Source organism: Aquarana catesbeiana, linkage group LG10 (genome assembly GCF_042186555.1).
Source record: "Aquarana catesbeiana isolate 2022-GZ linkage group LG10, ASM4218655v1, whole genome shotgun sequence".
Lineage (NCBI taxonomy): Eukaryota > Metazoa > Chordata > Amphibia > Anura > Ranidae > Aquarana > Aquarana catesbeiana.
Window position 1 is genome coordinate 112,924,650 of NC_133333.1, and position 23,182 is coordinate 112,947,831.

General features: G+C 44.1%; 1 protein-coding gene across 1 annotated transcript in view; it reads right to left on the bottom strand.

The window, feature by feature from the left end:
* The window catches only part of KMT2A (lysine methyltransferase 2A), a 286,124-nt gene that overhangs the window by 89,382 nt on the left and 173,560 nt on the right, over positions 1 to 23,182 (bottom strand). Inside the window, exons 23-26 of the mRNA XM_073602468.1 lie at positions 19,740 to 19,857; positions 18,028 to 18,106; positions 17,642 to 17,808; positions 55 to 219 (exon numbers count right to left, since the gene is read on the bottom strand). Coding sequence (XP_073458569.1) covers positions 55 to 219; positions 17,642 to 17,808; positions 18,028 to 18,106; positions 19,740 to 19,857 — 529 coding nt within the window. The remainder of the gene's footprint in view (positions 1 to 54; positions 220 to 17,641; positions 17,809 to 18,027; positions 18,107 to 19,739; positions 19,858 to 23,182) is intronic.

The following is a 23,182-nucleotide window of genomic DNA, read 5'->3' on the forward strand; positions in this document are numbered from 1 at the left end:
ATTGTGTAAAACTTTTGTCCCATAGTTGCAACTATGATCAACTACAACGATTACCTGCTGATGGAAGGGGTCGAGGTCCTGGAGAGCGCTGATTATGGGGATATCTGTGGCGAACCCTGCTCCTGCCAAGAGTCCGGGAAGAAGTCAAAGAAACAGAATTACAAGGTGGTGGGTCTGGCGAAAGGAGACCAGAAGATTTTGGTTCCTGAAGATTTAATTCTGGAAAAAAGGAGTAAATTAATATATACTATCATACTGTAAATGTGCTTAAATAATTACATTTACCCAAAGCACACATGTAAAAACTTAACAGCCTGATGTAAAGCTGCCACTATTTTGTTACTAGATATGAGATTAAATTAACAAGCATTGTGAACCTACTGCACATTTATCAGATCTATCTATCAGTTTAGATCACAATGCTGGAAGAAAAGATTTTTATAAGAACAAGTTAATTTTTAGGAATGACTAAAAAGGATTTCCTACGCTTGACAGCCAGCTGAGCTGATATCCTCTGCCATTACTAACCAGTACCAAATTTGTATGAACTTGCCTATCATAAGTTTGTTGCAATTTTTTTCATCACTTTAGCAACAGTTTATATTAAAGCAGGCCTAAAGGAAAAGTTCACCTTTGGGAACATGTTACATGTTACACGTTCCATCTGTTTTTAGGGTGGAACATGTAACCTGTTCCCACTTCTGCAGCAGCTCCCTGATTCGCTGCATCTAGTTCCAGCAAGTGGGGGATCTTATCACCCTGGCCGCATCCTTCATTCACAGAGTTTTGCGAGCGCTATTATGACATGACAGACATACCTGTCATATGGAGTGCTACAGAGCTGTACTGACCCTAGATCACTCATTATAAAAACTCTGCCTACAAGCGACTTTTGCAAATTTGAGTTCAATACCACTTTAACTGTAATATTGACACAATACGTGACTTTTTAAAATTTAAAACCCTTCAAGCAGTGTAAAAAACACTTCCTTACTGGAATGCAGCAAGTAAAGAATCTTCCACCAACATTTATCCATTTAAAGTACACCTCTGCTCTGACTATGAATATGAAAGTATTTGCATTTAAAATTTTAAAAATGTATTTATTTAAAAATGTGTTTTTTTTTTTTTTTTTGCTAATAAGGGCTCATGCACACAGGATGTTTACACAGCTGCTATTAGTGGGCGTCTGATATTTTTTTTAACTGTTTCTAAACGACCCTCTATGTTAGCCTATGTGTTCATGCACACATAAATTGTCAGAGGCGTTTGGAGGCATAAGCATTTAGGGGCAGTAGAATAAAACGACAGCCTGTGCGTTCAGGAACAGAGGCTGCTGAGCTGTAAAAATGCCTGATGCAGCTAAAAGAGCTAAACACGGCTTAACGCTGTTAAGCTGCGTCAAGCGTTTTTTTTTATGTCAAAATCAATGGTTCCCTATGACAGCCCATTGATTTGAATAGAAGTCTCACCAGAAGTCGGATCGTGATGATCCGACTTGCGGTCCAAATTGTGCGCTGAGGATCTTAAAGAGGAACCCCACTACAAAAAAAAAAAAAAAAAACAGGCGTGGGATTCCCCCCCCCCAAGTTCCATACCAGACCCTTTGGTCTGGATTTTAAGGGGATCCCTCAAGCCAAAAAATGGCATGGGGGGTCTCCTCAAAATCCATACCAGACCATTATCCGAGCATGTAGCCCAGCAGGCCCTACCCATTCACCCTAAAAAAAAAAAAAAAAAAAAGTGTCAAAAATAAAAACAGTAAACAGGTTTTTTACAAAGTAATTTATTAAAGCAGTTACGGAGTCTCTTCTCCTTCCGATTTCATCTTCCTCTGTCGATGTCTTCATCCTCTGGTTCTTCTCCTCTCACTGCTGATGACTTCCCTCTCTGTTCTTCTCCCTCTGTTCTCTCAACGCTCTCTCCCTGTGTAATACTAGGGCCACCGTGTGACATCATCCGGAGACTCCGTCCCCATGTGAATACACCGCCCCATCATGCCCCAGGCGGTGACATCACAAGGAGACAGAGCCTCCAGATGACGTTGTTGGGTGGCCCCGCCCCTTGGCTATATAAAAGAACTGGCACACAGCGGCCCTAGCATTACACCGGGATAGAGTGTGGAGAGAACGTCGGAGGAAGAACAGAGGGAGAAGACAGCGGAGAGAGGAGAACCGGCAGCGGAAGAAGTCATCAGCGTTGAGAGGAAAAGAACCAGAGGCTGAAGACATCACAGGAAGGAGAAGAAATCGGAAGGAGAAGAGACGGCCAGGGTTGTTGGGAAGAGGCCCTTGTCCCCATCAACATGGGGATAAGATGCTTTGAGGTAGGGGGCGCAGACTCCCCCTTCCCCAAGGCACCCACCAGGGCATGTGGCCTGGTATGGTCCCAGGAGGGGAAGCACTCGCCCGTCCCCCCCCCCTTTCCTGACCTGCCGGGCTGCATGCTCCAATAAGGGTCTTTTATGGATGTTGGGGGGGATCCCACGTCGTTTTTTTTTTTTTTTTTACAGTTTGGCACGGGGTTCCTCTTCAAGATCCTCAGCGCACAAGTCACACTGCAAGTGAGATCATTATGATCCGACTTATGATGCCACTTCTATTCAAATCAATGGGCTCTCATAGGGAACCATTGATTTTGAATAGAGGCAGAGAAACGCTGCTAAAAGCTAGCGTGGCTAAACATGCATTAACGGCAATACAAAAAGCTACTAAAAGCATGTTTTTACAGCTGCTTTTTCCTGGCATTGGTAGTGGCGTTGCAGCTCGTTTTTTCTAACGCCCTGTGTGCATGAGCCCTAAGTAATATTGTCAGGTTATACTGCTGCCTACAGGAGCACTGGACACTAGCAAACTAAAAAATGACAGGCCAGCTCTCTCAAGCATGTCTCAGTTTAGTAGCAAAGCAGTACCAGCAATGCTCCTCAATGGACTACAAGAAAATTATTTTTACTCGGAGTATAAAAATTCGATTTTAAATCATGTCCACTGATTTCCATCTTGTCCACTGAGGGTCACAGGAAGACTAAAACCCAAAAAGAATTCAACTGAGCTGTGGTCCACAGCAAATAAAGAACATTGACAGGATCACAAAAAAAAAAAAGAACTTGGGGACTGTGTGCATCTCAAAGACCAGCCTGAAGGATCTTACACGCAGAGAAGGCCTGAACATAAGCCAACATAGATAGCTGAAAATGAAAGCAACAAGCTCTGTTGTGATGACGTCTCATGCTGCCTTGAGACAAAACATGTCAGTCTATGGGGACAGCGTATCTAATGGTCATGTGACCTATGTGGCAACACTGGTGGTGTGAAGATCACTAGTACATGTACTCATGAGATTTAGAAAACAACTTAGACAAAGACAGATCTCCTGTAACATAAGTAAGTAGGTTATGCTAAATGGGGCCTTTGCCCCTCTTGTACTGCTGATTTCTGGCATAAAAAAATAGGATTTTTATAACAGTTTACCTGTAAAATCCTTTTCTTGGAGTACATCGCGGGGTGATGGACACTGGCACACCCTAAACAGGAAGTTCAAAACCCCATATAACCCCTCCCCTTACCGGGAGTACCTCAGTTTTGTAGCAAAGTAATGCACGTGTAACCATAAAGAGGGGAGGGACCTCTGTGTCCCGTGATGAACTCCAAAAAAAGGATTTTACAGGTAAGCTGTTATAAAAAATAGGATTTTTAAAATAGCTTACCTGTAAAATCCTTTTCTTTGAAGTACATCACGAGACACAGAGCCATAGTAGTTACTATGTGGGTTATAGGCCACCTTCAGGTGATGGACACTGGCACACCCTAAGACAAGAAGTCCACTCCCTATATAACCCCTCCCACTACTGGGAGTACCTCAGTTTTGTAGCAAAGCAATACACGTGTAAAACCAAAAGAAGGGAGGGACCTCTGTGTCCCGTGATGTACTTCAAAGAAAAGGATTTTACAGGTAAGCTGTTTTAAACATCCTAATTTCTTATCGTACATCACGGGACACAGAGCCATAGTAGTTACTATGTGGGATGTCCCATAGCAATGCCAAATGATGGGAGGGAGACACAACAAAAGTAGGGCACCAAGAGACTAGAGGATCTATACTGCAGCCTGCAGTACACTGCGCCCAAAGGCGATATACTCATGACCTTTTACATCTACTTGATAGAATCTGGTAAATGTATGGACTGAAGACCAAGTTGCGGCCTTGCAGATCTGAGCCACGGAGGCTTGGTGATGCACTGCCCAGGAAGTACTAACATCCCTGGTGGAGTGCGCTTTAATATGAAAAGGTGGAATTTTCCTCTTTAAACCATAAGCTTGAACAATCACTTGACGAATCCATTTAGGGATAGAAGATTTCGATGCTGCCTGTCCTCTCTTAGGACCTTCTGGCAATACAAACAAAACATCTGTTTTACGAATCTGAGCAGTCGCCTTCAAGTAGACCTTGACTGCTCTCACCACATCAAGAGAACGTAGTGACCTTTCTTCTGCAGAACGAGGTTCTGGAAAAAATGAAAGCAGAACAATATCCTGGTTTAAATGAAAACCTGACACTACCTTCGGTAGGAAATCGGGATGAGGACGTAATACAACCTTATCCTTGTGAATAATCAAATATGGCTCTTTACAAGAAAGAGCAGCCAACTCTGACACCCTTCTTGCAGAAGATATGGCAACTAGAAAAACTAATTTCCTTGTCAAAAGGACCTAGGGATTATCTCGCATTGGCTCAAAAGGCTGTTTCTGTAACGCCGACAGGACTAAATTCAAGTCCCAAGGGTTCAGGGGTGACCTAACCGGAGGATTAATCTGCGTTACCCCCTGAATAAAGCTACGAACAAGGGAGTGCGAACCAAGTGTCCGTTGAAAAAATACCGATAAGGCCGACTCCTGGCCTTTGATAGTACTCAAGGCCAGCTTCATTTCTAATCCCATCTGTAGAAATTCAAGGATCCTACCTATGACATATTTCCTGGGGTGCCAACCCCTAGATTCACACCGGGAGACATATGCCTTCCAGACTCTATAATCTATGACTCTGGAGGCCGGCTTCGTAGCATTAACCAAAGTAGAAACTACTGAACCTGACAACCCACGCTCCTTCAGAATGTTGGTCTCAATAGCCAAACCGTTAAATTTACCGTTTGTAATAGGTCCCCTACCGCCATTGTTACGATCTCTGCATACCAAGATCTCCTGGGCCACAAGAATCACTGCCTTCCCTTCCTGCTTGATCCTGCGAAGAAGTCGCAGAAGCAACAGAACAGGAGGGAACGCATAGATCAGTGAAAACTGATTCCACGGAAAAACCAATTCATCTGTTCCGCATGCCAGCAGATCCTTTGTCCCTGACACAAAGTTGTTGATCTTTTTGTTGAACCTGGTTGCAAACAGATCCACGTCCGGAATTCCCCATCTTTGACATATTGATAGAAAGATGTCGGGGTGAAGAGACCATTCTCCCGGGAACAACTGTTGGCGACTCAAGTAGTCCGCCTGCCAATTCTCTATTCCTGGAATGAAGATTGCCGATAGGTAAGGAATGTTGTCTTCTGTCCAAGATAGGATATGACTCACCTCTCTCTGGGCCGCACGACTTCTCGTGCCCCCTTGGTGATTGATATAGGCCACTGCTGTGGCACTGTCAGATTGGATCCCGACAGGACAATCCCGTAATCTGAGCGTCCAGGCTTTCTGGGCCAGACGAGCTGCCCGAATCTCTAGAGTATTGATGGACAAGGTAATTTCTGATTTGGACCATCTTCCCTGGACAGACGCTTTTTCTAGGACTGCTCCCCAGCCCAGAAGGCTGGCATCTGTTGTTACCACTTTCCAGGTAACTGGTAGAAAGGATTTTCCTTTTTGGAGATTCTTGGTCATCAACCACCAACTGAGGCTTTGACGCACTTCTGGGGATAAACGCATTGGGAAGTCTAGAGCTTGGACATTCTTGTTCCAAGTTGATAGGATACTGTTTTGCAGCAGTCTCGAATTAAACTGAGCATAAGGAACGGCCTCGTATGAAGCCACCATCTTTCCCAACAAACTCATGCAAAGTCGAATAGAAGGATTCTTCTTTGCTTTGACCACCTGAATCAGTTCCCTTATGGAACTGATCTTTGCCTGGGGCAAAAACATTCTCTTCTGAGCTGTATCTATGATCAGACCCAAGTACTCCAATCTCCTTGATGGTTTTAAGGAAGATTTCTCTAGGTTGAGAATCCAACCTAGGTATTCCAGGTAGCTGACCGTGGTGACCAAACTTTGGTTTAAGCGGGCTACCGACTGATCTATTAAGAGTAGATCGTCTAAGTAAGCTAAGTAATCGTTATACCCTGAGCCCTTAATTTGGCTAAAGGGGGAGCCAAGACCTTTGTTAAAAACTCGAGGTGCAGCAGCTAGACCGAAAGGCAGAGCTACAAACTGAAAATTATTTTTCTATCTTGAAGCGTAGATATTTCTGAGTGAGAAAAATAGGTACATGGAGGTAAGCATCCTTGATGTCGACGCTAGCAGTTCTCCACCTTGTAGAATGGAGACCACTGATCGGATTGACTCCATGCGAAAAGAGCGGATATTCAAAAACCGGTTTAGATCTTTGAGACCTAAAATGGGTCTAGTATTTTGTTTTGTGGGTTTCCTCCCCCAGGGCCTCTTCTGTCCCTGGGGTTGACCCTGAGTTTTACCTCTTGAACTTGACGGTGGAGGCCGTCGTGACTGCCTGGAGGCTGATGCTCCTGGCACTGGAGAAGAAGCTTGTTTAAAAGAAAAACGCTTAAACCTCTTCTTAACTGGTAAAAGGGAACTTTTTCCATTAGAAACTCTTTGGATGTATTTATCCAGATCGTCCCCAAACAACCGTTCACCATGAAATGGAAAACTAGCCAAGAGCTTTTTGCATGGCGCTTCGGCTGACCAATTTTTCAACCATAGAACTCTACACACATGTACCAGCCCCAGCATAGGCCCTGAGGCATGAAGAATAGAATCTCTCATAGCGTCATAGCGCGAGCACGGGCCTCTGATCCTATGGGATTGTTCGGTGAGGGGAGAATGGCAAGAAGGGGACCTGGAAGCTGCCACCGAGTAGGGCGGCGTGCTGATCGTTTTTTTTTTTTGTTCTCACCTAACGCTCTTACCTAATAAAGAGGGGGAGAGTACAGCCCAGGTGGGGGGTATCTGGGGAAGAGGAAAACCTCCCATACTTACGGGAAGTCTGCCTGCTAGCTGGAGAAAAAAAAAAGCCGGCTGCTCCGGACACAGCGTGATTTCTTGAGGAAGCATGAGAAGGTACGTGCTCCATACACAGCCCCCAGTGGTGACACATAGGCATGACAACATTTGCTAAGTAAAGGAGACATTTCATAAGAAAATTCAAAAATTTCTTAGAAAACTCCACTTACCTTTCCCGCCGCAGGGGTTTCTGTGGTAAAACCAACAGATCCAATCTTTACCCTTCACGGTGGGTTCCGTTAAAAAACCTTCAGGAACTGGGGACCCTCGGGGGAACCCACAATCCTGGACCTGTAATAGCACCCCGCCAGTAAAACTTTATGGCCCTAATACCAAAAGTATTGGATCCCGGGGTCCAGCTCTCTAAAAAGAGAAGCGTTTACAAGCAAAACCTTGTTTCTTCAGATACGAGGCCCAGGCACCATTCAATTTGGCTTAAAAGACACTTTAAATGGATCCGGCTGCTTAGCTAGCCCGAGCAAGGATTGCTCCAGTGGAGCTCAGCACAGCACATCTTCACTCATGACCAACACCTTAGACACTGGCAAAAAAACTTAGTTACTCCCAGTAGTGGGAGGGGTTATATAGGGAGTGGACTTCTTGTCTTAAGGTGTGCCAGTGTCCATCACCGGAAGGTGACCTATAATCCACATAGAAACTACTATGGCTCTGTGTCCCGTGATGTACGATAAGAAATCCTATTTTCTTTATCGTACATCACGGGACACAGAGCCACAGTAATAGCTGTATGGGATGTCCCAGAGCAATGCCACCTGATGGGAGTGGACACAAACGAAAGTAGGGTGCAAGCAGACCTGAGGACCTATACTGCCGCCTGCAGTACACTGCGCCCAAAGGCGATATCCTCATGCCTTCTCACATCCACCTGATAGAACTTGGTAAATGTATGGACTGAAGACCAGGTTGCAGCCTTGCAGATTTGAGCCATGGAGGCTTGGTGATGCACTGCCCACGAAGCACTAACAGCCCTGGTGGAGTGCGCTTTGATTTGAAAAGGTGGAACCTTCCTTTTCAAGCCATAAGCTTGAATAATTACTTGCCGAATCCATTTGGTAATAGTGGATTTCGATGCTACCTGTCCTTTCCTAAGACCTTCAGGCAACACAAACAAATTATCTGTTTTCCAAATCTGAGCAGTCGCCTTCAAATAGATTTTGACTGCTCTCACTACATCCAAAGAATGTAGTGACTTTTCTTGCTTAGAACAGGGTTCTGGAAAAAATGAAGGCAAAACAATATCCTGGTTTAGGTGAAAACCTGAAACCACCTTTGGCAAAAAGCTAGGATGAGGACGCAATACTACTCTATCTTTGAGAATGATTAAATATGGCTCTTTACAAGAAAGAGCTGCCAACTCTCATACCCTTCTTGCAGAAGAAATGGCTACCAGAAAAACTAGTTTCCTTGTCAAAAGGACCAAAGGAATATGTTGAAATAAATTCAAGTCCCAAGGGTACAGGGGTGCTCTAACCGGTGGATTAAGCCGCGTTACCCCTGTATAAAGCTTCGGACCAAAGAATGTGAAGCAAGCGGATGTTGAAACAATACTGATAAGGCCGAGACCTGGCCCTTGATAGTACTCAAGGCCAGTTTCATCTCTAGCCCCAATTGCAGAAAGGCAAGAATTATACCTATGACATACTTCCTAGGATGCCAACCCCTGGATTTACACCAGGAAACATGCCTTCCAAACTCTATAATAAATGACTCTGGAAGCTGGCTTCCTCGCATTAATCAAGGTAGATATCACCGAGCCTGAAAGCCCATGATTTTTCAGAATGCGGTTTTCAATAGCCAAACCGTTAAATTTAGTGTTTGTAAAAGTAGGTCGAACACTGGTCCCTGCGATAGCACGTCTGGACGTGGTGGTAGGGGCCATGGGGCCCCTACCACCATCTTTACTATTTCTCCATACCAAGATCTTCTGGGCCACAAGAACTACCGACTTCCTTTCCCGCTTGATCCTGCGAAGAAGTCGAGGTAGCAGCAGGATAGAAGGGAATGCATAAATCAGTGAGAACTGATCCCACGGGGTCACCAACGCATCTGTTCCCACATGCAAGTGGATCCCTTGTTCTTGACACAAAGTTGTCGACTTTGTTGTTGAACCTGGACGCAAACAGATCTACATCCGGGATCCCCCATCTTTGGCATATAGCCAGGAAGATGTCGGGGCGAAGGGACCATTCCCCCGGGAACAACTGCTGGTGACTTAAGTAGTCTGCCTGCCAGTTCTCTACCCCTGGAATGAAGATTGCCGATATGCACGGCACGTTTCTCTGCCCAGGTTAGGATATGGTTTACCTCTCCCTGGGCTGCCTGACTTCTGGTGTCCCCTTGGTGACTGATATAAGCCACTGCTGTGACATTGTCGGATTGAATCCTGACAGGAGAATTCTGCAACCTGACTGTCCTTAGGGCTAGACGCGCTGCCTAAATCTCTAGAATGTTGATGGGCAATGTCCTTTCGTTTCCGGACCATTTTCTCCTGGACAGACGCCTCTTCCAGGACTGCTCCCCAACCTGAAAGGCTGGCATCTGTTGCTACCACCTTCCAGGTAACCACTAAGAAGGATTTCCCCTTCTGCAGATTCTCAGATATCCTCCACTAACTGAGGCTCTGGCGCAGGTTTTGGCGACAAACGCATCGGAAAATCTAGTGCTTGGACCTTCTCGTTCCAGGCCGATAGGATACTGTTTTGCAGCAGTCTCGAATGAAACTGAGCACAGGGAACTGCTCCGAATGAAGCCACCATCTTCCCCAGCAACCTCATACAAAGGCGAATGGAAGGACCCTACTTTGCCCTGACTAACTGAACCAGCTCCTTTATGGCGCTGATCTTTGCCTGGGGTAAAAACAATTTCTGGGCTGCATCTATAACCAGACCCAAGTACTCTAATCTTCTTACTGGCTTTAAAGAAGTTTTCTCTAGGTTGAGGACCTAACCTAGGTATTCCAGGTAGTTGACTGTGGTGACCATGCTTTGGTCCAAGCAGGCTACTGACCGGTCTTTCAAGAGCAGGTCGTCCAGGTATGCTATTATTGTTATACCTTGAGTCCTTAATCTGGCCAGAGGAAGGGCCAGAAGTTTTGTAAACACCCAGGGTGCAGTAGCTAGACTGAAAGGCAAGGCTACAAACTGAAAATTAAGTTTTTCTACTTCGAAACGCAAATACTTCTGGTGAGCGGGGAAAATAGGTACATGCAGGCATGCATCCTCGATGACGATTGATGCCAGAAGTTCTCCCTCTTGTAGGATGGAGACTACTGATCGGATTGATTCCATGCGAAAAGAGCGAATTTTCAGGAACCGGTTTAGATCTTTGAGATCTAAAATGGAATAAAACCCCAACCCCTGCTCTTCCATGGGGACCACCATGATCACTTTTTGCGACAAAAGTCGGTCTAACGCTAGAAAGACTTCTTTTTTTCTGGATCTTTGGGGACATTTGACCTGAGGAAACGAGGAGACAGGAATTTCCGGAACTCTAGTTTGTACCCTAGAGCTATTGTGGAGACCACCCATCTGTCTCGAAATTCTTCTAGCCAGACCTTTGAGAACTGCAGAAGTCTTCCCCCCACTCGAGTGAGGGGGGGCACCCCTTCATAAAGAGGCTTTAGCGTCCTGTCTTGTGGGTTTCCTCCCCCAGGATTTCTTTTGTCCCTGGGGTTTACCTCTTGTACCTGAAGGTGGAGGCCGTCGCGACTGCCTGCAGGCTGATGCCCCTGGCACTGGAGAAAGAACCTGTTTAAACGAGGGAAGTTTACTCTTTTTCGTAACTGGCAAAAGGGTACTTTTCCCACTTGATATTTATTGGATATATTTGTCCAAATCCTCCCCAAACAGCTTTTCACCGCGGAAAGGAAAACCAGCCAGGAGCTTTTTGCATGGCGCTTCGGCTGACCAACTTTTCAACCATAGGATTCTACACATATGTACCAACCCAAGCGTAAGGCGAGAGGTTTGAAGAATAGAATCTCTGATTGCGTCAGTTGCAAAACACAAAGCCGCTGGCAGCTCGGCTAACTCCTGGGCCTGCTGTTCAGGGAACACCTTGAGCACCTGTTTCAAATGGTCTCTCAAGGATTGACATATCCCAATTGCCGCCACTTCAGGTTGAGCCACTGAACCTGCCAAGGTGAAAATGATTTTTAACAGGAATTCCAATTTTTTATCAGTTGGATCCCTAAGCATTTGCGCATTGTCAACCGGACAAGTCAAACTTTTATTTACAGAGGATATAGCAGCGTCAATTGCTAGTATACTCCACATCTTAGTAAATTTTTTCTCCATAGGATAAAGTGCTGAAAATTTTTTAGGAGGGAAAAAATGCTTATCTGGACGATCCCACTCAGAATACATAAGCTTCTCTAGTAATGAATGGCCAGGAAAGGCACGCAAGGCTTGAGGAGGCTTTAGTGAACCCAAACAGGAAGTAGGCTCTTCAACCGACACCGTTAAGGGTAGCTTAAATATGGACCATTTCAGTAAGAGAATGCACCAACAACTTCTCAGCATGTGAAGCTGAAGAAGGCCCTTCCCCACTTGATCCCTCAGAAGAGGAATCATCAACCTCTTCACGGCTCCCTGAGGGGGATTCATCTTCCCCCTCCCACTGTTCCTCTGTTTGAGGATCCTGGGTGGTAGAAGGGAACCTAATGCGTTTTCTTCCACTCTGTGAAGATGCAATAAAAGCCACTAATCTTTCCTCCAATCCACCCACAGCTGAGGAGAAAACCTGCTCAGTTATATAGAGAGGGGCTGAAGTGCCGGAAGCAATTGCAGCCCCTGATGATCCCGATGGCTCACTCTGACCAGCCTCCCTAGGTCTTTCGGGGGGGATGGTGTTGCAGAGGGAGGGTCCTTAGAGCCTGAGGGTGACCCCTCTGTGTCCTTGGTTTTTGTGGTATTTGTACCACCCCCTCTGGTCATAGTGCTAAGTACAAATGCAGAGGTACTACCAAAAAAAATGCACCCACTGATGAGCAATAGTCCAGCAACTGCCGCTGCTATTATGCTCAGCCTGATGCTTAAGTAAACATGCCTGGGAATGCCTGTGTCACCCACACTCACATGCCACCCGTCCGCTCTATGTCCCTCCTTCAGCTGTATGCACCTGAAAAAAGGTGCATTTTATAGCTACACAGCCCACGCTGTGGACGCTGAAGCACGCCAACGCCGCTAAGCCGGCCCCCTTCCTCCGACCACCCACTGCGCCCCCCTCATCTATTTCAAAATAGACCGTTTTCCCGCGTGAGCGGGCTCCGATCCAACCGGATCACATGGAGGAGTGCTGGGGTGGAGGAGAGCTGCCGGCGGGAACCATTGGAATGGCAGCGGGAGCGGCACGGCACACCTCCGACTGATGCCATGCTCCCTCTGTCTCCTGGAGTGAAGCAATCCAGGTGGGGGGACATTCCAAGGAGAAAAAAAAACCCTTCCCACGTCTTACCTGGAGCTTGGGTCGGAGGAAGAGTGCAGCTTGTGACACAGAGCGAGACTGACAAGCATGGAATCAGGTACGTGCTCTTGACAGCCCCCGGTGGTGACTATAGGCATGACAACATTTACTTTAATGGAGAAAACCCACAAGAATTAGAAAAATTCCTTAGGAATCTCCCTTACCTTATCCAGCTGCAGGGTTCTGTGGTAACAGACCCAATCTTCACCACTCACGGTGGACTCCGTTAAAAAACCTTCAGGGACCGGGGCCCCCTTTTTACTGGGGGATCCACAGCCCTGGGCCTGTAACTCACCCCACCAGGAATATGGCTGAAAAAAACAAATACTGGATCCCGGGGTCCAGCTCTCTAAAAAGAGAAGCGTTACAGGCAAAACCTAATTTCTTCGGCCACGAGGCCCTAGTACCATTCAATTTGGCCTGGAAAAGACACTTTGAATGGATCCGGTTGCATAGCTTGCCCCAGCAAGGAATATTCCAGCGGAGCTCAGTACAGCACATCTTTGCTCGTGACCAACACCTAAGACACTGGCAAAAAAACTGAGGTACTCCGGTAAGGGGAGGGGTTATATGGGGAACTGAACTTTCTGTTTAGGGTGTGCCAGTGTCCATCACCTGAAGGTGCCATATAACCCATTAATTTATTACTGTGGCTCTGTGTCCCGTGATGTACGATAAGGAAAAAATGCTGCCGAAACATTGGTACACTGAAATAGTATGAAGAGAGGACCAGATGCCAAATGGGGGCCATACAAAGCTGGGCCACAGAGGCTTGGTGCCAAAATGTGCAGAAAATAAACAAAAACCTGGTAGAGTTTAACCACTTCAGCCCTGGAAAGATTTACCCCCTAAATGACCAGGCCATTTTTTGTGATACGGCACTGCGTTACTTTAACTGAAATTTGGGCGATGCTGTATACAAATAAAATGTCCGTCCTTTTTTCCCCACACATAGAGCTTTCTTTTGGTGGTATATAACCTCTGCGGTTTTTATTTTTTTCGCAAACAAAAAAAGACCGACAATTTTGAAAAAAAAAATACATTTTTTACTTTCTGCTATAAAACATACTCAATAATTTTTTTTTTAAAAATCAAATTTCTTCATAAATTTAGACCAATATTTATTCTACTACTTATTTTTGGTAAAAAAAAAAAAAAAACACAATACGCGTATATTGATTGGTTTGTGCAAAAGTTATAGCGTCTACAAAATAGGGGAAAGATTTATGGCATTTTTATTATTATTTTTTTTTTTTACTAGTAATGTGTTCCCTCAGTGTGTTTCTAACTGTGTGGGGGGGATGGGCTGCCTGGGACAACACACAGATCCGTCTTCCTGCATAGCAGAAAGACAGGATCTCTGTGTGATCCCGTCAGAATGGAGATTTTCCTTGTTTACTATGTCAGATCCCCGCTTTGTCACTGCGGGGAACGATCGCGAGTGGCCGCCGGACATCGCTGGCCAATGGGCGAGTGATCACCGTGTGCGAGCCTGACGTACGCCTACGGCGATTCACGCAGCCGATCCAACCTGCCGCAGTGTAACTGCAGCGGCTGGTTGGCAAGCGGTAACCCCTTCATGCCTAAGCCTTTTTCTGACATTTGTTGCTCACAAGTTAAAATACGTATTTTTTGCTAGAAAATTATTTAGAACCCCCAAACATGAAATATGATGTTACGCCGAGTAAATAAATACTTAACATGTCATGCTTTAAAATTGCACACACTCATGGAATGGCAACAAACTACGATATGCTTAAAAATCTCCATAGGCGACGCTTTAAAAATTTCTACAGGTTACCAGGTACAGAGAAATGTTGGATCTAGCCACTATGCCTGACAGCCTCAATGGCTCTGACTGGCCAGTCGCCTCTGGCCTTTCAGGGGAGGATAGTACTTTGGAAGCGTAACTAGGATCCCCGGATCCTGACAGTGGCACCCTTGTGCTCCTCCCCGCTGTCTTCCCCCCACCTTTCTTTCGGGAAGACATAGTCCTAAGCACAAAATGCAGAGGTACTCACAATATGCATCCACTGCTCAGCTGTAGTCCAGCAAAAAAATGCCACTATCACTGCTCAGCCTAATGCCCAGTAGGTATGCCGTTAAATGCCTGTATCCACACCTATACAGTGCTTACATGCCCCAGTATACTCTGTGTCCCTCCGTCAGCCACCAGACTATTTACAGAGTCACAATCTTTATAGTTTTTTAGTTATGTCTATAGATTGAGACTACTTTTGTACCAACTTCTCAAATAAAGGTGAAGTACAATTTTCATTCCCGGCTGACTTTACAGAAGCAATTCTGAAGGAGAGTGTTGAGTCTACCATCATGGCTGCAATTTTTCCCAGAAACTCAAACATAGTAGCTAAAAATATCTCTACATAAAGAATTGCTTTACATAAAGGAACTACCCCTGAAGGGGTTCAAGACTAATGAGAAGTACTGCAACTCAGGCAAGGAATGGTGGTTGGAACCATCTGTGTCAGACCTCCTAGGGAGGACACTGCAAAAACCACTCATGTACACACATTCTGCTGGTGTCTGGCACTGGTTACCTTGTAGAGAGACCTCTGACACTTGTATGCATGCATGCAGCACACTGACTGTTCCAATACCAGGTAGAGAGTGGTGTCAGGTCTACATGCACAGAATCTTGTAGCGTGCATGTGCCCCTTAGCAAAACAGTCCCCCGTGTGTGTGTGACATGCACATCTCAGGAGGCAGTAGGGTGTGACTAGGTCACTGTCGCTTAAGCAAGGAAGAGTGAACTGCTGAGCTGCAGCACTAAAATAGTAATTAACTTTTGCAGAAGTGGGGAAACTATCCTCAATTGTGGAAGAGTGAAAGGGGAGGAACCAGAAGGGAAAAGTGTATTTTCATATGTTTTTATGAATATACATTTTTTGTGATGTGACTCACAAAGTCCCTTGGGCTATAGGTGGTTGTAGTGTATATAGGGTTCAACTGGAGACTAAATTAACATTAAACCAAGGATGTCCACCAAGAGAGCACATAACGCAGAGCATATCAGCAGCATGCATTATACTAATGATTCCTGAATACTTCATCCTGTATCCCTTAATATGTGATTAAAAAATGTAAATATTTTACATACAGTCAGTGAACATGTTCAGTTTAACCACTTGCCAACCAGCAAGGTACCGGTACTTTGCTGGTTTGGAAGGGTGATATCTCGGTCATCTCCACGGCCTTCAATGTAACAGTATTCCTAGCAGCTAAGAAGCTGCTGGGTTACTTTTACAGGCAGCGGAAGGGGATACAATCCTGCTCCCACTGCCACCTTTACCAGTCTCTCCCATGCAATCGGGGAGCCCGGTAAGGATGCGACCAGCGACAACCAGTTCCTGGGACACAGCGAGAGGAACTGATGTTGTTCCTCCCACTGTGTGACATCAGAAACCTGAAGTGATGAGGATTTTGTCAATTCCAGTTTCAGTCTTATATAATCAAGCTATTACCAGCTTGAACAAGCATCTAATAAAACCAATCTTGGTTTGATCAGATGCATTGGAGGGCAGAGGAGAGATCTGGGGTCTAATAGACCTCAGGTGTCTCAGTAAAGAGTACCTTTCACGGGCCACGCTATCAAAAAGGATGTTGTTCATCCCTTAAACGGTGTTTGTACCACAAGTGAGGTATCACCACAAACATTATAATGAGAGAAATAATACTAGAACCAAACCTCCTTTGTAACTCTAAACTGGTAACCTGTAAAGGCTTATAAAGCATCACCTATGGAGATTTGTTTTTAAGTACCGTAGCTTGGTGCACAATTTAAAGCTTGACATGTTTAGTATCTATTTGCTTGGCATATCATCTTTTAGATTTTACCAATCGGATATTATATTGTGCTTTTGTGCAATAAAAGTTCACTAAAGTGTATTTTTCCTCAAAAAAATTGTGTTAAAAAAATAGCTGTGAAAATACAGTGTGCCACAAAAAATTGCAACACCCACCATTTTATTCTCTAGGGCCTCTGCTTAAAAAACATATAATGTTTGGGGATTCTAAGTAATTTTCCAGCAAAAAAAGAAGTCCAGCCAAAGCTTATTTGGCTGTACTTCTCCTATGGATCACAGGAGTGCGATTCGTTTTGCACTCCTGTGACCCGTTTTCAGCAGAGAGCAGACTAACACTTGTTTCAGTCTCTCACCGATCCGCAGAAAGCCTGAGACAGCCGCTCCCTGCCCCTCCACAGCTCAGCGCTCTAGTGAGTGAGGAGGGAGCAGAGTGGAGAGCTGCTGATTGACAGGCAGCACCTCTCTGCTCAGGGAGCTGTGAGAACCGAGCCATCGGTGATGTTCGATCGCTCGGTTCTCAGTGCAGAGGCACCGGGGGTCCGATGCTGCATCCACCTAAGTATGAAACTAAAAAAAAAAAAAAAATCCCTTACTTCTCTTAACATGTGAGAAGTGTCAGAATAGGCCTGGGAGTCAAGTGGTGAAACAAAAGTTTGTTCCAACTCTCCACATATTTCATTTAAATGTTCTAGGTCAGTGGCTCAAATTACTGAATCCTGAAAATCAGAATAGGAGACCAGGCAAGTAGCATTCTCAGAATGAGATGAGAAGTTGCATTCCATTATTTTCCATTATAGGGCTCAATCAATCATCCCTATGTATAGGTGCTAACCTTTTATTTACCCTTTCAAAACACACAAAACAGCAGCCCAAAGATGTGAACCAACCACAGAGGCAATAATAAGCTTTCTACTTAAAATGAATTTTCATGCAGTAAAATTCATGAGTTTTACTGCATGAAAGCGGAAAAGTGGGAAGAGACTCGAGTGGGATATATATATATATTAATTAATAGGCATCAAGCTCAAACACAATCCTAAGTGTGTGCAAAAATAAACCATACTAAAACTGAAGCCCAAGTGTTTCCTCAAATCTTACCATGCATATCACGAAGCGGAGGACTGTGAGCAATAGTTCGGTTCTCTTCATGATGTACTGTGCTATTAATATCAGGCTCAGAGGGTGGTGGCCTACACTCCAGAATCTTGCAGGTATACACACAGCGCTTTCGAGCATCGGTTGTACTCCAGTACACTCGCGAACATCTAGCCAAGAGAACATATATTTACATATACAAAATGTAGCAAACTTAGAAATGTGTATACAATACAAAATGTGAAGCTGGTAAAAATTCTCAAAACTAAAGAGTTAAGTCTTTTGTGGTGCTTGTCTTTATAATGGTAAAATGTCCAAAAATATGTGAGTTATGAAAGTACAACAAGAATATTTATTAAAAATGCATTCATAAAAAAAGAGATACATACTGATATCCAATTGGGAAGAGCTTCTCTTCGCAATCCGATAAGTCACTTAGAATTCCAAGGCAGTCTACTGTCATAGAACCTATAAAGAAACGAGAAAAAAAAAACATGAGGACAGGTACCAGGATAGCAAAAGTGAACTATAGGCACTAAAAGCAAATTGACAATATAAAGGAGTAATGCTAGAGATTATCCAAGCGCAATTTAGTCAGTCATATACTCAAGTTAGTGAATGCATAAAATGCGCTGTGATTTGACAGTCCCAAATGCAAAGCAATGTATATTAAAATGTGTAACAATTGACACTAGAAAAATTATGTAGGTGTTCTACACATAATTAAAACAAACTTAGAATAACCCACAATGTATACAAAACATGTGAATACTTAATAAGGAGAACCTGCTACAAAAGATTGCAGGTAGTGAAAACAAATGTGTACGCCAAAAAAAATAAGTAAACAATGTTCCACAGTGTCGGAGTAAGTGCATTTTTATACAATACATTTTTATACAGTAATGCGCTATGAGCCTCTTCCATTGCCATTGCCTTACATATTGCCTGATGTGACAAAACAAGATCAAAGAAATATACAAGTTTGATTTTGCTTCTTGAAGCCGGCTGACCACTTGACGTCAGAGGATAATTCATACACATGCATATGGTCTCTTGGTGGGATCATATCTTTTGGTAAGCGGCTCACCTTATACACGGAGCGTGGTGGTTATGCACTTTTCATGTGGAATTGATCGATTATATACCACGATTATCCTGTTGGAACGGTTTGTGGGAATCACTTCTATTTCCATTTGAACAGGTGAACTGTGGAACATTGTTTATTTTTTGTTGTACACAGGCATGTCCAAAGTCCGGCACGCTGGCCGTGTTTCTGTTTCGAACGGCCGGCCTGGTAATTTGGACATGTATATCTTTTGTGGCCTCCAACGAATCCCCGAGCGCCGGGGGCAACAAAAGTTATATATGCTGGCTGCCTTGGAGGGGACACAGAGGGGCGGGACGAGTGCCGTACACACAGGAGAATTTCCCGTTTACATGGTGGCCTCTGTAATAGGAAGCCCCATCTCCTGCGCTGCCATTGGACGACTGTTCTGTCCATCATGGAAGGCTGGACTTTGTATTAAAGAGGCCGCCGAGAAAACAAATTTTAATGGTTCAAAGAACGTCAGGCAAAATGGTCGGCCCTCACGCATGTTCACTTCATCAAATCTGGCCCTGTATATGTTGAAAAAAGTTTGGACACCCCTGATGTACACATTTGTTTTCACTATCTGCGATCTTTTGTAGCAGGTTCTCCTGATTAAGTATTCACATGTTTTGTATACATTGTGGGTTATTCTAAATTTGTTTTAATTATGTGTAGAACACTTAGATCACTATTCTAGTGACAGCTATTTCACATTTGAATATACATTGCTTTGCATTTAGGACAGTCAAATCACAACGCATCTTACTATATTTACTATCTTTATTTCCTTACTATTCAAGGATTATTTGATTGCAGCAGTATTTTGACTTTTCATGTTTTTGTGGCCGAGCACACCTTTTGTATTATTTTAATGTTATAAAGTCAGTTGCCCTTTATATGGATGAAAAGAATTATATCAGGAATCTGCAAACACCTATAGAACTATTAATGCAATCTAGCGGCATGCATCCCCTGCAAATCTAGGATTTCCCATTTGGTCTAAAGTCTCACCAATCATCATATGTATGTTTTCTGGCTCTAAACCACTCAGAAACTTTCTACGCAGATTAATTCCTTCGAAGTCAACAAAAACTCTTCTGAGAACCTCAAAACTGTTGTCAGACACAATCTGCAATAAAAAAAAAAAAAAAAAAAAAAACAAAGTAAGGAAAAACTACATAAGCATGCACACAGCAGGCTTGCACCTTTCTAAAAGACATATTTCCTATTATCTGTTCTGGAAAATGTTACTTTGATCAATATTTATGCTAGATTGGGGATCATCAACAATAGCACAATAATCATTTTATTATTAATTGTACATTTTATTATTATAAATTTTCTAATAATTTAAAAGGCATTTGCAATAAAAATATAAAGTTTGGCAGATGAGTTTTATCATGCCTGAACAAATTCCCCCACCTCGGAAGGAGCTTACACTCTGATATCCCCTTCTATAGTCATCCACACATTATCTGGTTGAAAGCCAATTAGCCAACAAATATATTGTTTCATTGTGGGAGATTAATCAAAGTGTATAAAAAACACATATACGCAAAAACAAACAATCCCCAAGTACACAATGTCCTTGATGAGAATCAACAACCCAGATTCCCAGTGCTACAAGGCAAATGTGCTAGTCATTGAGCTGTTAAACTATAAACGGTTTTAGCTTACCAGAAGAACCTGGGTCTTTTAATCAGATCCCGTATGAAATAAAATGTGATAGTAAAATGTGCTTTTACACAAACATCCTGGAGGTAGATGATCAAAGATTTTCACTGGGCTTTAGTAAATGAAAATCAAACGAACATGGTGATATTGCACCTCTGCTCATCTTTCTGGAAGAACATCTTTTATTTTGCTCAAAATTTTCAAAGAATACATTGATCTTGGACCTATATTACAAATTGAAGATTATTGGAAGCTGATTTTGTATGTAACAACTGAATTTAAGTCCTCCAGGGTTGTTCAAAGCTAAGGTATATACCAAAATATACGTGCACTTATGGCAATCAAAAACCCCTAAATAATAAAGTAACAGTGACAGCTGCTGCATAAAAGTGACCTTCCTCAGATTAAGTCATCATTCCAATGAAACATGTCAGGGGCTGAGCCAGTCCATGTGTGTGCATTAGCAGAGTAAGTGTAGTACGATTGCACACAACAGCTGCCTGTGGTAGGACCAGGAGCAGAGAGCTGCTGAAAAGGGATACACATTGTAGATTGCGGTTTTGATGGGAAAGTTTTTAACTTTTAATGTGAGTGCATATATTTTCAATAAAATGATTTGGTTATTATTATTATTATTATTATACAATATTTATATAGCGCCAACAGTTTACGTAGCGCTTTACAACTTGAGGGTAGACAGTACAAATACAATACAATTTGATACAGTAGGAATCAGAGGGCCCTGCTCACTTAGAGCTTACAATCTAAGAGGGAAGGTTAAGAGATACAAGAGGTAATAGCTGTGGGTGATGTGCTGATTGAGAAGATAAATGTACAGTTGTTAGGTGGGGGCCAGATAGGCTTCTCTGAAGAGATGAGTTTTCAGGGATCGTCTGAAAGTGGATAAGGTAGGAGAAAATCGGACGGATTGGGGAAGAGCATTCCAGAGGATGGGGGAGGCTCTGGAGAAGTCCTGAAGGCGAGCATGGGATGAGGTGACAAGGGAGTTTGAGAGCAGGAGGTCTTGGGAGGAGCGAAGAGAACGATTAGGTTGGTATTTTGTGACTAGGTTAGAGATGTAGCTAGGGGCCAGGTTGTGGATGGCTTTGTAAGTTATAGTTAGTATCTTGAATTTAATTCGGTGACTGAGTGGCAGCCAATGGAGGGATTGGCAGAGGGGTGTAGCAGACGCTGAGCGGTTTGTGTGGTGGATGAGCCTGGCCGCAGCGTTCATGATGGACTGAAGTGGGGATAGCCTATTTAGAGGTAAACCAATGAGGAGGGAGTTGCAGTAGTCAAGGCGGGAGATGACCAGGGAGTGGATTAGAAGCTTTGTGGTGTCATTGGTTAGGAAGGGGCGTATCTTGGAGATGTTGCGAAGACAGAGGCGGCAAGCTTTGGATAGTGATAGAATGTGGGGTCGAAAGGTTAGTTCAGAGTCCAGGATTACACCTAGGACCTTGGCGTGGGGAGATGGGTTGATAGTTGAGCCGTTGATCTTGACAGGGAGATCAGGGGAAGTGGCACCTGAGGGAGGAAATATCATGAGCTCGGTTTTGGATAGGTTGAGTTTGAGAAAGTGATGTGACATCCAGGCTGATATGTCTGCTAATAAGTTGGTAATGCGTGAGGAGACAGATGGAGAGAGCTGGGGGGTGGAGAGATAGATTTGGGTGTCATCAGCGTAGAGATGATATTTAAAGCCGTGGGAGGCAATCAATTGACCCAGGGAGGTGGTGTAGATTGAGAAAAGGAGAGGTCCGAGAACAGAACCTTGGGGGACCCCGACGGAAAAAGGAAGAGGAGAAGAGGAAGTAGAGTTGTAAGTGACACTGAAGGAGCGGTGGGATAGGTAGGATGAGAACCAGCGAAGAGTACAGTCACGGAGACCAAAGGAGTGGAGTTTTTTGAGGAGGAGGGGGTGGTCCACTGTGTCAAAGGCAGCAGAGAGGTCCAGGAGAAGTAGTACAGAATAGTGTCCATTGGCTTTAGCCATTAGTAGGTCATTTGAGAGTTTAAGGAGAGCAGTTTCCGTGGAGTGTTGAGGTCGAAAACCGGACTGAAGGGGATCAAGAAGTTTATTCATGGTCAGATGGTCGCTTAATCGGTTGTAGACCAGTCTTTCAAGAAGTTTGGAGGAGAAGGAGAGTAAGGAGATGGGACGTAAGTTGTTGAGATTGGTGGGATTCAGTGAGGGCTTTTTTAGTATGGGGGTGACTAGCGCATGTTTTAGAGAGTTTGGGAAGATGCCACAAGAGAGGGAGAGGTTGAAAATGTGAGTTAGAGAGCGTAGAATCGAGTCAGAGGGTGAGCGTAGCATTTGCGAGGGAACAGGATCCAGGGGGCAAGTGGTTAGATGAGTGCTAGATAAAAGTTTAGCAACCTCAGTAGTAGTAGCAGGGTTGAATGAGGGAAGTAATGATTGTATCTGTGGACATGGAGTGTTGCATGGGGGAGGTTTTTGCGCATTGGCGATCTCCTCATGAATTGTATCAATCTTAGTTTTGAAGTGATTGGCAATCTCCTGGGCAGTGAGTGAGTTGGTGGGTGGAGGCAGTGGAGGACAGAGTAGAGTGTTGAAGGTAGAGAAGAGTTGACGTGGACTGGATGAGAAGGTGTTGATGAGTGTGATAAAGTAGGTCTGTTTGGCAGTGTGAAGGCAGGAGTAGTATTTTAGGAGGGCAGATTTATATTGTGTGAAGTCTTCCTGGGTCTTAGTCTTATGCCACAGGCGCTCAAGAGCGCGGCTACGTTTTCTGAGACTTCTGGTGTCATCTGTT